Here is a 17323-nt window from a genome sequence, read left to right as displayed (position 1 = left end):
CAGCTTTCCTGTTCCCTCAGGTCCTGGGCAAACCCAGTACAAAGCCTTACCCCGAAGGCTCCCTCCTGAATGGAAGGATGAAGCAAGGCTGCACACAGGAAGACCACACACACAGACATGGAGAACTCATGTAGGGAGAGCTGAGTAAGGGGAGGCCGGGCTCAGGGCTGGAGGCAGGGGACGCAGGAGCACAGACGGCGAGACCTCCCAAATAGCCCATGAAAGCACGGGCCTTCCCCAGGGTAAGTATAATTTATTGTCCAAATCAGGACACATCTTAGGCAAAGGGGGTGCTGTTAGTAGTTAGGAGTAAATCAGGCCTGTCCGGGAAAAACTGGGATGTTTGGTCTGCCCCCTTCACCCCACACATGACACGGATCCTGAACAAAGTCTGCTGGTTTGCAGGTTAGGAAGATGAAAGAGCTGAAAACCTCTGCAAACTAGTAAATTGAAAAGATGGTTGAAAACAAGGAAATGGGATAAATTTTAATGCAAGAAAAACCACAGTATGGCACACTTCCCCTTTCACCAGACCTGTGCTGCCTGGGGATGTGCACACTGTGCCCCCTGAGGGCAGGCGGGTGCCTGGCTCCCAGGGTCCCTGCCCAACACGTGGTTCACCTCTCCCCTGCGTTACATTCAACTGCTGCTTTGGCCCCTCGGGGCTGCTGGCATTGGCCTCGCGTTGTGTCCTCTGTGGGGCCCTGACTGCTCACTAATGCCAGGTCAGCCGGGTCAGCCCTGGCAGAACAAACGCTCGCCTGTGCCCCCTGGACTTCCTGGAGGGGCTCTAACTGGGTGGGATGGAACCCCCAGGCTGGGGCGGCTCTGTGGGCACAGGCTGCCCACACCCCACAGCTCTGCCGTGTCCCGCTCAGGCTCGGGGGCCCGTCTCACAGCTGGTCCTCATCCACCCAGATGGTCTTGCGCTGCTCCTCGCCGATCTTGTCTTTGATGACCCGGAGCAGCTCCTCCACGCTGCCCCACATGTCGGCCTCCACTGTGGCGTACAGGCAGGGCAGGGCCTCCAGCTCCTTCTCCTTCAGCCGGCACAGGCGCAGAAACTCCTCCTCGGTCTCGGGCCGGGGCAGCATCTTCCTGTGGGCAGAGGGAGAGGGGGACGCACGGGGGCTGGGGGCGAGGCTGCAGGGCCTTGGGCAGAGGGAGAGGGGGACACCCAGCGGGTGGGGGGAGGCTGGGGGCGAGGCTGCATGCTTGCTGGGCTTGTCCCTGGGCTGTAGGACCGCTGCCTGCCCACCTGCGAGAGCCTCGGGAAGTGGCAGTGGCGCCCCGGCCACCCCCTGCAGGAGGCCTGCCCAGCCCTCCTGGGGCCACCCCTGATCACCGGCTGACCGCCACCTTCCCTGTGCTTTCTCCATAGCGGCTGTTCCCCTCCAGCACGCTATATACTGCACCCTTTCATTCTGTTCATTATGGAAACCCCAAGAGGTGGGGACATAAAAGAAGATCATTCTTTTTAATTTTTAATTGTGGCAAAGTACACATAGAATAAAAGAATAAAATTGACCATCTTAACCATTTTTAAGGATGTAGTTCAGTGGTGTTAACTTTATTCACACTGTTGTGTAGACATCACCACCATCATCTCCAGAACTTTCTCATCTTGCAAAACTGAGACTCCTACCCATGAAACAGTCACTCCCAATGCCCACCCCCCCCATCCCCAGGCACCACCATCTACTTCCTGTCTCTATAAATCTGACTCCTCTAGGAACCTCATATAAGTGGAATCACACGGTGTGCGTCCTTTTGTGAAACATTATGCCGATTTCACTGAGCATGTCCTCGGGGCATCCACGTTGGAGCAGGTGTCTGACTGGCCTTCCTTTCAGGGCTGAAGACCACCCCACTGTGTGGATGGACCCGATTTTGCTTATCCATTCATGCATCAGGGGACGTTTGGTTGCTTCTAGCTTTTGGCTACTGTGAATACTGCTGCTGTGAACGTGGGCGTGGAAATATCCCTTCAAGTCCCTACTTTCACATCTTTTGAGTATAGGCCCTGAAGTGGAGCTGCTGGCCCCTACGGTCATCTATGTTTAATGTTTGAGGAATCACCACACTGTTTTCCACAGTAGCTTCACCAGGGTTCCAATTCTCCCAACTTTGCCAACACTTGCTAGTTTCGGGTTTTGGATAACGGCCATGCTGATTGTGTGAGGTGGGGATTTTGGTCCCGTTTGCTCACTAACGGGATCCCCAGTGCCTGGCACTTGCTAGGCGCCCAGGAAATATTTGGTGAAAGGATGGAGTGGGCTGGCCTCTTAGTCTACTGTGCGAGGAGGGGTGGGATCAGAGATGATGCCACGTCACGCTCAGGCCCCAAACCTCAGCAGCAGCATCCCGATTCCTCTGTCCAACCCCATAGCTAACCTTTCAGCAAATCGCACAGCCTTGGGCGTGGATCCAGACTGCACCTTTCCTCATCACCTGCCCGACAGGGTTTGGGTCCCAGCTCTCGCCGGCTGTCCTAATGCCCATGTCCACACAGCAGCCAGGGAGCCTGGTACCCTCATTAGATCATGTCACAAAGCTGCTCAAACCTGCCGCGGCTCCCGCCTCATTTGGAATCAAATGGCCTGGCGTGAGCTGGAGACCCACTGGCTGCAAGGCCGCCTCGCACCACCGCACCCACCACGCAGGCCTGCTCGGGCCGCCCCTCCTTACTTGAACCTCTTGATGTTCTTCTCGGACACCCGGATGAAGAGCACGATGGGGTAAATCCTGGACTTGATCAAGTCCCGGGAGCAGCTGATCCCGGCCTCCAGTAGACAGTGCTTGTTCTGCAAGCACAGCATCTGGCAGTCAGTGTCCGGCGGTCAGCAGCGGGCCCAGCCCGCTGCTCCAGTCGGTGGGGGGGGGCTTAGGAGGGGCAGTGATGCAGGGGCAGAGGGTGGGGACAGAGAGTGGGGATGAGAGCCCAGAGGACCACTGCCCGAGCCAGGGAAAGAGCCGACAGAGAACCCGGTCTCCTCTGGACAAGACCCCGCTCCTGTGGACACTCAGTCCCACTCTGCTGTGCACAGAGGCAGGTGCTGGCAGAGCCCAGGCACCAGGCCCAAGGTGAGCCAGGCGGTGTGAATGAGTCTTAATAAAGGTCAGAGTTGGCATCAAGGCCGCCTGCTACGTTCTTGGGACTTGGCAAGGGCTGGGAAACACCTCGCGGTGCAGAGGCTGGACTGTCCTGGGAGCACCTGCAAGGGCTGCCAGGCGCCCGCAAGCCCATTACTTCTGAAAAGGGACAATCCCTGTTTTGCTGAACGTGTCACTTTAAGAAAACAACCCCCTGCATGGAAACATGAGTATGGAAAAGGGCCCGTGTTCCTCAGCCGAAAGCTCGCAGATTTCACAAACTGAACGTGCGTGGAGCTTGCGCCCCGGTCCCAAGGTAGAACCGCCCATGTTCCTTCTGGTCACTGCCCTCACCCCTCCACCAGTGCAGCCACTGCCTGGATCTGTTGGACGGTATCACGTTTTCAGCTACTACGACCTCGGCTCCAGCCCCGCACATGCATTTTCCATCCACTCCGCTGTCAGAATTCCTGAAACTGCTACGGCCCACAGTTTAGAACCAAACCGTCCAAGGCTGGCTGATGGCTCTGCCCATGCTTTTGTCTGTGTATGACCAGCAGGGAGGATGCAGGAGTGACCATCAGCTGGACGGCAAATGCGGAGTTCCTGGTTGGGTACCTGCTCCTGACACCCCAAGGTCGCTGCCCACAGTGAGGCCGATCCCCGACTCTGGTCCAGCTTGCAACTGCTGCAGGCAGGGAGCTGTGCTTTCACAAACCCTTGACCGAGAGAGAACCCCATGCTGAGCGCTGGTGAGGGGTGCGTCACCTGGCTCCAGAAGACTCTAAATTGCATGCTGACACCTTTTCTGTATCGCTGCCAGTAACCCTCTGATACTCCATTTTCCCTCGTTTGGCGAACATGCTATCTGTCAACTCCTGCTCTCCCCATCTCTCGCCCTGACACACTTGCTCTATCTCTGGCCTTTGTTATCACAGACACACACACACACACACACACACACACACATACACACGCACGCCTAAGCAATGCGAACTAAGACACCAGCACTAGGAAGCCGTCAGGAATAGAAGGTTTCGAGATATAAATGTGTGTCAGAGCCCGAGATGAGGGTGTGGAGAGAGTTCACATGGGGCAGGTGAGAGAGAAGGGGAACAGGAGAGGGAGAGCCAGCCCGCAGCCCGAGCTCGCTCATGGCTGAGGGGGCCTCACAAAGAATCAGGCAGGTGTCACCCCGACCAGCCTCCCAGCCCCCCCTCACCTTGGCTGCCACAGCCTCAATGTTGGCAGGAACGATACATTCAAAAGTGTTGGGGTTCTTTTCTCGGGAGTAGATGATGGTGTCCGTCTTCTGTTTTCTGAGGAACTCTTCCCTCGTGACAACATCTGCGGGGAGATGGGCCAGTTCTGAGAGTGGCACGAGGTGATTTTGGGTCAACTGTCCCATCCAGACTCTGCCTCCACCTTCTGGGCTGCATAGCACTGCATCCCGGTCCCTTCTGGACACGTTTAAACGAATCCTGTCTCCTCCACTAGAACGCAAGGCTTCTCGGGGGCAGGGTCAGGACACACTTGTGCACACTCCCCCCGGCAACCCACAGAACCGCTGGTTAGTAAATACTTGTGGTTTGGTCTCTCAGCAATACGTTTTATTGGACAAAGCAGCTTAGACACTGTGATGCAGTACTGATCACCACTTGCGTATCATTAAGGATGTCCCGCTCCACTCATCCATCCATCCATCATCCATCTGTCCGTCCATCCACCCATCCATCCATCATCCGTCCATCTACCCACCATTCATCCATTCACCATCCATCCACCTACCCATACATTGATCCATTACTCTGTCCATCCACCCATATATCCACCTACCTATTAATTTAATAATTTAATATTTATAAAAAACCTACCGAGGACCAGGCATTAAGAATAAAACTATGATTAAAAACGTAGCTGTCGTACTTGAAAAACTGCAACCTAGCAGAGAAGAATATGGGATACAGATAATTATAAAACAGTTTAGTGGGTTCATGTTGGGCCACTTATTGTGGAAGAATCGAGGAAGTATGGGGGTCTGGGGGAAGGGGAGCAGGCAGGCTTCCTGGAGGAGGAGGTCCATATTGCTGGGTGACCCTGAACATGTCTTTAACCTCTCTGGGTCTCAGGTTCTGTTTGTGAAATGAGAAGGATGGAGCAGGTCCAGGCTGGCCTGTGGGAGCCCACAGCAGGAGAACCACTGGGGCAGCTTAAAATAAATGACTCCTGAGGGACACGTCTGCACGAGTCTCAAAATCACTATTGGGTGAAAGGGGCCAGATACAAAAGATTCTACACTGTGTGATCCCACTAACAAAAAACTGTAGAAAATGCAAATTAATGTGTGACATGGCACAGGTCCCCAGTGCCTGGGAAGGGACATGACTGTAAGGTGGCCCAAGGGAACTTTTAGGGAGACTCAATGTTCTGCATCCTGGTCATGGCTGTGGTGGCAGGGATGTATACATTCGTTCCAACTCATTCAACTGCATGTAAAATGGAGCATCTTATTGTATGTAAACTACACCCCAAAAAGTTGATTTAAAACCTTGACACCCCTACTTGACATCCACTAAGATGGTTATTATAAAAAAACAAAAGCGAAAACAGAAAATAACAAGTGCCAACGAGGACGTGGAGAAATGGAGCCCTTTGCACACTGGTGGGATGTGAAATGGTGCAGCTGCCGTGGGGGACAGTGTGGAGGGTCCTCAAATAATTAAACATAGAACCACCAGGTGACCCAGCGATTCCACTCCTGGGTCTGCGCCCAAAAGAACCGGAAGCGGGGTCTCAAAGATACCTGCACCCCACGTCCACAGCAGCGCTGTGCACAGGCGCCAGGAGGCGGGAGCAGCCCAGTGTCCACTGACGGGTGAATGACAGACAAATGCAGTCCCTCCACACAGTGGACGTTACTTGGCCTTAAAAGGAAGGACACTGACGCCTGCTACAGCGTGGATGGACCCTGAGGACACTGCTGATGAAACCAGCCAGTCACAAAGGACACACTGTGTGATCCCACTGACATGAGGACCTAGGGGTCACATTCATAGAGACAGAGAGTAGATGGTGGTGCCTGGGGCTGGGGAGGGGGAGTTAGGGATTAATGGGGACAGAATGCCAGTTTGGGAAGAAAGTTCTGGAGACAAACAGACGGACAGCTGCCCAACAATGTGAATGCACCTAATGCCACTGAACTGGGCACTTAGAAACGGTTAAGATGGGAAGTTGTATGTTATACTGACTTGGTCGCAGCTACAATAATCCCTGGATGCCTGGCATGCAATCGGTCCGGGCGGGCCTGGCCGTCAGTGCTAAGTACAGATGGCACCGAGGGCGATTCTGGTGTGCTGCCAGGACCGGGGCCCCTCACTCTGTCCTCCCGTCACCTGGGGACGCAGGAGCCCACAGTGGCGGGTGGCTCGCCGCCACATAATGGCCCAGAGTGGGAGCCCCAGGCTGAGTCTCCTGGCTGACCCTGCCACCCTCGCCCTGTCATCCTCAGAGGACAATGGGACCACAGTGAACCTGCAGAGGTGGGCGTGGGGCCCAGCCCTCCCTGTCCACACCGGGCCAGGAGGAAGTGTGGCTGCTCCACCTGCTCCTGCCCCCGCTCAGCGATGTGACCTAGTGGGGGCTCCGGCTGCATGTGGGGTGCTCACCCGGCTTGCACATGGTGAACTCCATGGCGCCCCCCGAGTTGAGCAGCTTCTGCACCAGCGCCTTGGCCAGCATGGTGGGTGTGAAGAGCACGGGCCGGCGGCGCTCGCAGCGGAAGTCGCGCACCAGGCTGTAGGGTATCAGGCTGAGGCTCTTGCTGAGCTCGCTCTCGGGGTCCAGCTCTGGGAGGGACAGGAGAGAGCTGGCTGCCACGCCCCTACCAGGGAGGCCCGTGGTGGCGGGAGACAGGCAAGCAGTGTGTCACAAACACCAAGTCTGGTCACTTCGGAAGGCGCTGAGCTCTGAGCAGGGGCTTGGACAGTGAGGAGAGGGGGAGCGAGAGTGGCCTGGGCAGAGGAAGGACAGTGACGGGATGGTGGGAGCCCATGAGGTGGCAGGGCCGGCCAGCAGCGGCTCATGGCTCACTGCAGGAAGCCTGGAAGGCCTCCAGGGCTGAGGCAGGGAGTCACAGGGCCTCATTTCCACCTTTTCAATCCTCCCTGGCAGGGGTGTAGGGGCCCCAGCAGCTGAAGGAGCCTCCCCAGAAACCAGAGGCTTGTCATTTACTTCACCCCTGACCTGGCTGTCCCCATTCCCGAAGCCCAGGCCCTCCTCTGGCCATCAGCCGGGCCTTCCACAGAGAACTGTGCAATGGCGGCCCCTCGCCGGCTTGATAAATGGCCAGAGCACGCACTGGGGAAAGAAATCAATAAGCAAACACTCCACAGCAAACAGCTCCAATTAACATGCGTCTGGGCTCAAACCAGCTGCAGCAGGTGCTGGCGGGATGCTGTGCTATGGGCTGTGTGGTCCCCCAGCCGAGGCCCGGAAGGTCCTCCCCAGGCAGCACCCCATTTTGAGGGAGCAGATGTCCCAGGCCTCCTCACAGGACCCAAGGCCACCGGGACGGTGGGAGCAGGAGGGCCCTGCTTTCGGGGCCCTACCTTCCTGCTTGTCGGTCAGGAGCTTGGTGGCGTCCATCGAGGGACGGGCCAGGCCGCTCCGCGGGCTCCCGGGAACGATGCGAACCCGCTCGTTGCTGTTCATCCTCTTGTACTTGTTCTCCGACCTGCTGACGAACTGAGGACAGAGGGGCGGACACAGCTGTTGTCCCCACTTCGTGTCTAACCTGACCGAGCCGCCTCGACCCTGACCTGGGCAGACCTGTGCTCAGGTCCCAGCTCTGCCCAGGGCCTGGGTTGTCACTTGCCCTGTGAAAACAGGAGGTACCTAGCAGGTCGCACGGGTCCTTTAGCTGTTTGGGTGGCATTAGGTAACCAAGTGGACAAACACCCACACGTCCTTCCTCACCCAGACATGGGGCCTGTGGGTGCTGGTCCTCAGCAGCCCCCCCGAGGTCCCTCCTGCAGGGCCTGCTACCTTCCTGGGGAACCGGGGGGCAGTCTCTGCGGGCACGGTGGGACCTGGAGTGCCCAGCGGCTAAAGGCCCTGGCTGGGAGCCCCCGCTGGCAGCCTGCCCAGTGGGTGCGGGCATGACTTCACCTCCCAGGATACTGCTCTCCACAGCCCCTGCCTCGGTACCCGACTTCCAGGGGCGTGCCTGCTCCCTTCTACAGTTCAGAGATGAGTCCTGGAGGGTGGAAAGGGACGCCCCAATGGTGGACAGAGAAGCCATTTCCCCACCGTGTTCCCTGGGGCACTCTGAGTCTCTCCACACACTCTTTCTGCAGGGAGAAGAAGCAGGGAGCCGGGATCTCGGGCCAGCTCTGCTCGCCGGCCCTTGGACGAGTCACCCAGACGCTCAAGGTGTTGGACTGTTCGTGGCTTGTGGGCAGACTGTGTGGTCTCATGCGGCCCTGCCCTCAGGAGCCCCGCAGGCTCTGGCAGCTTCCCTTCCGCCTGTGTCTTCCTCCTGCCTGTTTGCATCCACCTGGGTTTTGGGGTCTCACCATTAGCTCCCTCTGGGTTTCCTCTGCTCCAACATCAGGACAAAGCAGTGGAGTGCCACACTAGCTCCACGGGGACCTAATTAGCACAGTATCTACACAGGAACATCCTCACAGGGTCACATCTTAATACTACTCTCTCAACTTTTGTTAGCGCGCGACACAGAGTGGCCACACAGTGCGTTCACAGTATTTCTGTAGGGTCACTTCTGAAGCTCTCACTACGCCACTCGGTGTTCCCTGGCTAATGAGCCATGAAACAAAATTCCTTTTAGAATTAAGTGTAAGGGAAGATTCTTTTAGCTCTTGGTTCCAAAGAGCTAAAATATTTCAGTGGTTAGATAAGATTTACAGAATCTGCTGGGATTCCCTTTTTTCCTGGGCTGCTGGGATGCTCACAGACAAATTTAATGCTCAATTGGAGGGACTAAACTGAGCCAGACATGTTTTCCTTTCCTGATATACGGTTTCTGATTTTTCTATTAATATTTTAACAGCGAGGTTAAGTGTTTTTCAGCCATAAGTTTCTTCACATTTTTTACGAAAGAGGGGTTTGCTTCCAACAGGTGCAGAGACCATCTACTGACCTGTCACTGTGAGGAAAAACGGGATGGGAGAGGAGAGGCACTGTGCAGAGCTGCAAGTGGTGTGCTCTCATTTTGGTACAGCCTCTCCTCTCGTTAGGTCGAGGGCAGAGCCACAGAAAATGGGACTGCAGTCCAGAGGCAGGTGCTCTGCAGGGCTTTACCTGAAGGAGCTGGCCAAAGAGGAAACTTGCTCGGGAGAGGCGGGGGCTGACCCGGGGGTCACTGGTGGAAAGCGCTTCTTCGGGCTGTAGAGTGTTCTGAAATGAGTTTATCCATCTGTCAATCCCACTGGGCTTGGCAGGACACTTGAGCAGCACTGTAAACCAGAAATGTGTCCCGAAGCCCCTCCGTGCTGAAGGGGGAAAAGTGACAGTCATGGGATCAAGTGTCAAGTGTTGGGGGGGGGTCAGAAGGGTAGAGGTGCCGAGACTTGTTCCCACAGACCCGGCGGCCGACAAGAGGCCCACGTGGACCGAGAGTCCTGGCTCAGCCATCACCGTCACCTTTAAAGTCAGAGGCTGGGGAGGGTGCAGAGGGTGGGCTCCTTTGGAGGGGGTGTCCCATTCCTGAGAACCTAGTCCCCAGCCACCCTTCACCCCAGTGCAATTAACGGCTCTCATTGGTGATCCCTCCAAAAAAGAGCAGGAGGAGGTTTGAGAGGGGCGGGGCCGCTGGTGACCTACCCGGAGTGCCCTCAGGGTGTGGTGTGCGGTGTCGGCCTCCTCCCGGCCACCCCTGTGCATCAGACGCTGCAGCTTGACCAGAAGGAGTTGCTGGGCTCTGGGCAGGCGAGAGGGGTGGGTGGCGCCTCAGGCTGGAGCGTACCCCAAGGCCAGCTCTGGGCAGGGGGCCCTGTGCAGGTGTGAGCTCTGTGCCCCTGGGCACCCGGGGACAACACGGAGCCATGGCCTTGAATCCTGCCCCCAGCACTGACTCATTACCACAGCCGTCAGTCACTTCTGAGCCTCGGTTTCCTCGTTTGTAAGTGGAGTCTGCCTCAGCTGCCCTTGCAGGGCTGGCCTGAGCAGTGCTGTTCAGAGGCTACAGCCTCTTGGATGCCTGTGCGTCTGATCGGGGGGCGCTGAGGCTCAGCCCAGAGTAGTTACGTGTAGTTACCACTGTGTAGTTATGGAACCGAGCACCCAGCTGTCCGGGAGTGACAGAGAGAGGGTGCGCTGGGCTGAATGACAGCAACACCCCTGGGGAGGGAGGGGAAGCGTCCAGGAGGAGGCGGGAAGGGGGGCCTCTGCGCTGAACAGGCAGCCCCGCCCAGGCCCTGGCCTCACCGGCTGTAGCTGGGTATGGTGCCCATGTCCAGGTCCTGGTCTGTGAAAGGGTCGACCCGCGCACACAGCCACTCATGCCTGTCCTGGTACATGGTGTCGCGGACGTGCACCACGTCGTCACACTTCAGGGACATGGAGCAGGCGTCCAGCTGGCTGGAGATGTTCAGGTTCAGCCGGATGTAGAAGGAGTCCCCGGAGGTGATCAGACCCTCCTCCATGTCCTTCAGCAGCTTCCGGTACCCTGTGGAAGGGCAGAAGGGAAAAGCAGCGCCAGCCATCAGTGGGGAAGGGCGTCCCACCGCCGGGTCGCCTCCTGGAGCAAGTCCCCTTGCTGCTACCCCGATAACGCAGCCAGTGATTCCTGCTGAAGCTGGTGGCCCGGGAAACACCTGTCCTCCCCATGAATGAGCAGCTGTGGTGTTTATCGGTTTCCCTCTTTGTCTTGGCTGCCAAGAAGCTCAGTTACATTTTGTGCCACGCTGCAATAAATCTATCTGTGCCACAATGTCCGCGTCTCCCCAACTACACGGTGCTTATATTTTCATTTCTTTCCTTTAATCGATGCATAATGTACATACAGTAAACGGCATCATTCTTAAGTATTCAGCTTGATAAATTCCCACAAATGTATACACGTGGGCAAGCACCACTCAGAGTCCTGTCTCACGCCCCTGTCTCACTGACCCTTCCCGGGTAACCGCTAGCCTGTCACCACAGAGCAGTTGTGCCTCGCTGCACATAAACAGAAGCAAACGGTAGGTGCTCTTTTGTGTCTGGCTTCTACTGCTCAATGCCACGTGTGAGCGTCACGTGATGCCTGCGGCATTGCAGCAGCCTGTGCTCCTTTCCACTGCTGCATAGTACTCCGGTGTCGCTTTCTCCTTTCTCAGGTGCACATCTGTGCCATTGCCAGTTTTGGGCTATTACGGATAAATCTGCTGTAAACATTCTCATGTGTATCTTTGGTGGACACATGTGCTCATTTCTCTCCGTGTATCACAGAAGTAGAATTGTCAGGTCACTGTTGTGTATACAGTTAGCCTTTGTAATACTGCCCAGGGGTTTTCTGAAGTGGTGGGGCCATGGTGTGTGTGGTTTTAACCTTATTTAACACCATCGTGTTAACCTTATTTACAGATCCCTCTGGAAGGAAGCAGGGCATAAATCACGAACACAATAAATGCTGCAAAGTGAATGTCTGTGACATAAATCTGTATCATTCCTGAAATCAGCCCTATGTGTAGAGCTGCGTGACACAGTGGAAACTCAAATGGTCCTCATAGCCAGGCCCAGAAATCGCTCATCGAGTGTTCACAGCACATGTGCCGGGAGATTTGAGCCAGCAGGGTTCTCTGATCATGTTCATGGAGAAATGGGGGACTCCTGCTTAGGTCCCTCCCACCCACTGGATCACATGAACGCTCATCACTATCTGAGCTGTCACCTGGGAGCAGAGGCCTACAAACAGCCTCCGGGACCCTGCCCGAGGGAGGCTTGGCTTCAGTGAATTCCAGACAGTAGGGCGATGCCACTGCACAACTCTGGGGGGCACTGCTCACACTGTGTTCTTGGCTCTGCCCATCTGTGGCCAGGGCACCGCCCAGAGGCTTTCTGCTGGGCTGAAAGGCTAGGCCGGGGCGACGGGAGGCACCTCCCCCTGTGCGGAGGGGGGCCCTTTGTTGGGGACAGAGCAGCATTACACCTTCCTCACCGACTGGGCACTGCCAGGAGGGAACGCGGGTGGGCAGGCGGCAGTGGGGAACGGCTAGAGGAAAGTGGCTATTTATGCTCTGTTGAAACATTCATGAGCCCTGGTGGTTAAAAATAAGATCCAGCTGCAGAGATAATCATGCAGGAAAAAACCCAGAGGTGAGAAGGAGAACGCAGGCTGTGGAAATGGAAGACAACGCTCAGTGCTCGATGCCCAGGATTCCTGGCCAAGGAAGAGGCGGCTCAGTGAAGCTGCTGCTGGGGGCCAGGGCAGAAGGCGGGGCGAGACCTGGCCCTCAGTGTGGCTCAGTGGCCCTGCTTGTGCCAGAGAGGCCACCCCACAGGCGCTGCTGATGTCAAGGCTGGAAAGCCTGACAGAGAAGGCAAGCTTCAACCTGGCAGGGCGAGGACGCACCGGGCCAGGCAGGGATGCGGCCGTTGGCTGGGGGCCCTCGCCTCCTCCTGCTGGGTCCGGCAGTCTGCTTGTGGCCGGATCTGCTGTCTCCTCTGTGAGCCAGGCGGGCAGCCAGAGGTGTGCCAGGGCAGGTGTGTGTGCGTGTGCTCGTGTCTGTGCCCTTCCCTGCCTACCCTCCCACACCTGCTCATCACATCCTCCTGACGGGGCTGGACCGGCTTGTGCCTCCCACTGAACAGATGAATAAGCAGAGGACGCTTGTCCAGGGCACCCGCCAGTGCAGGGAGGCAGGGGGGTCTGGGGGCCGTGCAGGGAGGCAGGGGGGTCTGCAGGTGGGCCTCACCTTCCTGGTTGACTTTGTAGTGCAGTGTGACAGGGCCACTGCACCTCTGGATGGTCCAGTGCGCCTCCTCCTTCGTGCACGTTTCCAAGGGGACACTCTGCCTCTCACCTTTGATGCAGCCTTCTAGCTAGAGAGCAAAGACATTGTTCCTCGGTCCCATGGGTGAGACCGCTTGCTCCAGGGGAAATAAAAGCACCTCCCCAAAACACTGACAAGCTCAGCGCACCCCATATGGGCCATTTGCAACCCGGAGCGCACGTGTATACATGTGCACAGGCTCCAGAAGCAAGTGAGGAGTTGCAGAGAGAAGAGCCTGGCCAGGGACCCCTGCGGAGGCGCTGACAGCCCTGCACCTTCCAGCTCCCTCCTCCTGGCCAGGAATCCCAGCTCAGTGCAAGGCTTGGGTGTGGGAATGGTCCTGTCAGCTGGGCAGAGAACACAGGGACAGGCAGGGAGGGCACTGAGCGGTACTGTCCCCCGCCCCCAGCACCCAGCCTCTCACCAGCAGCAGCTGGTGGCCCTCGTGGAGGCCTGCCTTCTCAGCCAGGGAGCCCGGCTTGACCGAGTGGATGAAGCAGCCTCTTGCGTTGCCCCCGACCAGGGTGAGCTGGGAGATGAGGCTGTCGCCAGCCAGCGTGGTGTGCTGCACCGAGGGCCCGGGCCCCCGTACGTGCCCCACGGACGTGACAGATGGCCGGAAAGGTCTAGGTCAGGAAACAAAACCGGAGTCAGGCAGCTGGAGTCAGGACACCTCTTCCAGGGCACACCAGAGGGCAGGCCTCACGTGCAGCCTCTGGGGCTGTCAATTGCCCAGAGAGCTGCAATAGCAGCCAGTGTGAGAGACAGCTGGCAACTGGCTCCTGCTGGGAAAACAGACAAGCAGCTGAGCTGCCCTCCTGGCTGCTGGCCGTGACCAATGGGAGACGCTGGCTGGGAGACCTGAGGTGGCACACGGGCCCGATCCTGGCACCAGGTGCACTGGCTACTCTGCTTCTCCTCACACACCAGGGGGGCCGCTGTGGGCATGGCCCACTCCTTCGGCGTGTCACTGGCGGGGCCATCCTGACACTGGAGTCCTGCTTCCTTGCCTCTACCAAGCTGTGTGGGCCCGGACAAGCCCCTTCCTTTCTGGGCCTGACTGCGGGTCAGGGGAAGTGACCGCTGACTCTGCGATGCTGGGATCCCCGGATTCTAGGGGAGTTCAGGGTGACGATGATGGTCTCCTTTGTGGGGAATCTAGGCAGGGCACGCCCTGCCCCCATCCTTGCCCCCACCCCAGCCTCCCCTTTCCCACGACCACAGTACCTTTCTAGAGAGAACTTCCTAAACATGAGGTTGACTTGCTCCAGGTCATAGGCGTCCAGGCCCTCGGACTGGTGGGAGGAGGAGGAGGAATGGATGGAGGGGGGTCCAAAGGAGGACCGCTCGTGGCTGTCATCTGCAAAGGAGCCAGGCACCCTCAGGACCCAGGAGTCGGCGGCCCCTGGGCTCTATCTGGGGACTCTTCCCCTGGGCGGGGAAGCTTGGAGAATGGGGTGGCATCAGGCAGCTGTCCCTACGGCCTCCGGGGGGCACCGGGTCCAGTCCTTGCATCCCCTTCCATAGAGACATCCCATCCCCAGGAGCCCCTCTTCGTAGGAAGCTGGCCAGCTAGCTGGTTTCTTTTTTCTTTTTTTTTTTTAATTTTTTTTCTTTTTTTTTCTAGCTGGTTTCTAAGGAGCCGTTTTTTGTATCTGGAAAAGGGGACTTCCATTAGCAGCTGCTAGTTCTGTTTTTGAATTGGGGTCCGTGTTTTTGTTTTGGGACCACATGAGGTTTCACCACCATCCACCAGCCTCTTAGCCTGTGGGGCTGGGGTGGGGCAGGCACTGCAGAGACTGGGCCTGTACAGAAGCCCCTCTTCCCAACTCAGTGGGACCCCAAGGACCCAGGGGTAAAGACGCCCACCGCACACAGCTCACGCTGGAGGCTCTGCGAACCCTGCTCTGGGCTGATAACAGGCGCCTCTGCAAAGGGAGTTTGTCCCGACACTGCAGAACGCTTTGGACGGCTGCCCAGAATTCTCTCCAGCTCTCCCCTTCCCAAACTCCTTCAATTCTTCTCATTACCCAGCCTCCATTAGGTGCTAACCTCTCTTTAACACTTGATAGCTTCTGATGGCCCCCAATTAAGGAGAGACACTAATCTTTCATTTTATCTGCTGGCAGCCTCAGCTGGCAGGAGTAGAAGCAGGGTGGGGGAGGCGGTTTCCGTGCTGCCAGCCCTGTTGGGGCACTGCCACCCCCCCAAGGCGCCCAGCTATCTCCGGAGCGGCCTGAGCCCTTCCCGCTTCCACTGCTGCCCCTCCAGTCAGGGGCTCCATGTCTGTAAACCTGCACTGGTTGTGCCTGCTGTGCATAGCTGTACCACAAGGCTCTGCCATGGCAAGGACACATCCATCGTTGTGTCCTATGCACGTGTAATGGCCTGGAGAGGTGTGGGGGCTCCATGTGTACTGGGCTGAACTGGACCTCCTGGCTGTAAGGGGCGGGGGCTGGTGCCACACACTCTGTCCCTGGAGACCGAGCCCCCGTCCCCAGCTCCCTGCATGCACATTCTGGGCCAAGGGAATATCCCCTGGTCACACCAGCTCTGCCTGAGGGAGACTACATACTCTCGGTCTCCCTGCTGCTCACCTGCCCCACACCCCTACTTCAGGGGACGAGAAATAACCGCAATTGCCACGCCACCCCAATTCTAGCCTTGCCCTCCCCGCTAGCACTTGTCTGGTTGAGGCTGGTTAACAGTTTACCGTGTTTCTCCGAAAACAAGACCGGGTCTTATATTAAGTTGTGCTCCAAAAGACGCGTTAGGGCTTACGTTCAGGGGATGTCATTCTGAAAAATCATGCTAGGGCTTATTTTCCGGTTAGGTCTTATTTTGGGGGAAACATGGTTGTATATGGGTCCTGAAGAGGTCTCCCTGCTTGCAGGCTGCCTCCCACCCTACTGTTCCTTCATCTCTCTGTTTCTTCTTCTGCAAAATAGGGACAATAGCATTTCTGCAAAGTGGCTGAGCATCAATTAAACTGGATCAGATACACACAGGCCCAGCACTTCCATGGTGCTTGTCTACAGTCACGAGATGTATCCTTTCTTCAAAACTCAGGGCTAACTTGGACGCGTGTGCAGCAGCTGGGGTATCCCCACCGCGGACCAAACGTAGGACATGCTCCTCCAGGTGTCTGCCTCCGGCCACAGGCAGCTCAGAGGCCTGTCTTCTGCGTGTAGACAGCACCTGACCACTGCTGTCTCGGAACCCATTCCACACCCATTTTCTGAGGACCTACTGTGTGCAGGGCTTCCTCCCAGGTCGGGGTGTGAGCGATATGTCCGTGCCCTGGCTGAATGTCACCTGAAGTGTTTCCGATCTGCTGGGTACCTACCATCAAAGTCTAAGGCATCGAATCCACCGCTGTCATTGTCTTCTTCAAGCGTGCTGCAAGACACGAGGGAAGAATGGGGGAGAACACGTGTGCGTCAGAGATAGTCATGGGAAGGAAGCTTCCAGAGTGGGCAGGGCAGACGGGAAAGGATGGTCAGTAGGTGGAGCGAGGCCTATGCACCAAGGGAGAGCTGGATGAGGCTGGACGCTCCGCTGGGAGGTTGCGTCAGCCAGGCTGTGGACGGGCATGAAGAGCAGGCGGGCAGGGTCCCCATCAGCCCCACGAGCTCTTTCCCACTCACTCGTCTTCTCTGACATAAGGACCTAACATCCACTGGTACTCCATGGGCTGCCCTGGGTGACGGGCCTGAAGCAGCTGACCGTCCCGAGCCAGGACCGGAAGGGACCTGGCTCGTCAGTGTGTCCCCAGAGGTCTACGTTGTCCACGTGTGTCTCGAGGCCCACACCAGGCCCTTGGCAGGACTGCAGATGTGGACCCAGCCCCTCTGGCCACTCCTTGCTCTCGGCCCTTTGGAAACCACCCAGCTATGTCAGACTTTGAATGTGATTAGCCAAATATCCGGCTGGTCGGAAACATCTGGATGCCCCGGCATACCTCTCCTGTAGTTTTCCTTGTTGGGGACACGGATGGTTTCCGAGAGGTAAGGGGTACAGGGAGGAGTTGGGGGGCCATTCACAGGTCTCTCACTCTTCAGCAGGAAAAGCCAAGCCCTGGGGCCCTGGGACAGAGGAGCCTGACTTCTGGGGAGCATGGGGCAGAGTGACACCGGTTTCATCATTTGATAGCTGCTGGGTGACCCTGGGAAAGCATGTCCCCTCTCTGAGCCTTAGCCTCCTCATCTGTAGAATGGGTACTATCCTGACTCCCTTTTCAG

The 17323-nt window shown here is 57.1% G+C and overlaps 1 protein-coding gene across 4 annotated transcripts in view; it reads right to left on the bottom strand.

Moving 5' to 3' along the window:
• Nucleotides 1–460: 460 nt before the first annotated feature.
• CARD11 (caspase recruitment domain family member 11) overlaps nt 461–17323 on the bottom strand; it is a 92647-nt gene continuing 75784 nt past the window's right edge. For all 4 annotated transcript variants that reach the window (XM_074313987.1, XM_019757568.2, XM_074313986.1 and 1 more), the window contains exons 14-25: nt 16429–16481; nt 14310–14442; nt 13507–13708; nt 13005–13131; nt 10537–10777; nt 9934–10030; nt 9412–9507; nt 7701–7836; nt 6759–6938; nt 4316–4440; nt 2689–2804; nt 461–1098 (exon numbers count right to left, since the gene is read on the bottom strand). In XM_074313987.1, coding sequence (XP_074170088.1) covers nt 894–1098; nt 2689–2804; nt 4316–4440; nt 6759–6938; nt 7701–7836; nt 9412–9507; nt 9934–10030; nt 10537–10777; nt 13005–13131; nt 13507–13708; nt 14310–14442; nt 16429–16481 — 1711 coding nt within the window. In that variant the 3' untranslated portion in view covers nt 461–893. The remainder of the gene's footprint in view (nt 1099–2688; nt 2805–4315; nt 4441–6758; nt 6939–7700; nt 7837–9411; nt 9508–9933; nt 10031–10536; nt 10778–13004; nt 13132–13506; nt 13709–14309; nt 14443–16428; nt 16482–17323) is intronic.

This window comes from Rhinolophus sinicus, linkage group LG10 (assembly GCF_036562045.2).
Source record: "Rhinolophus sinicus isolate RSC01 linkage group LG10, ASM3656204v1, whole genome shotgun sequence".
In the NCBI taxonomy this organism is placed as follows: Eukaryota; Metazoa; Chordata; class Mammalia; order Chiroptera; family Rhinolophidae; genus Rhinolophus; species Rhinolophus sinicus.
This window is presented reverse-complemented; position numbering and strand designations above follow the sequence as displayed.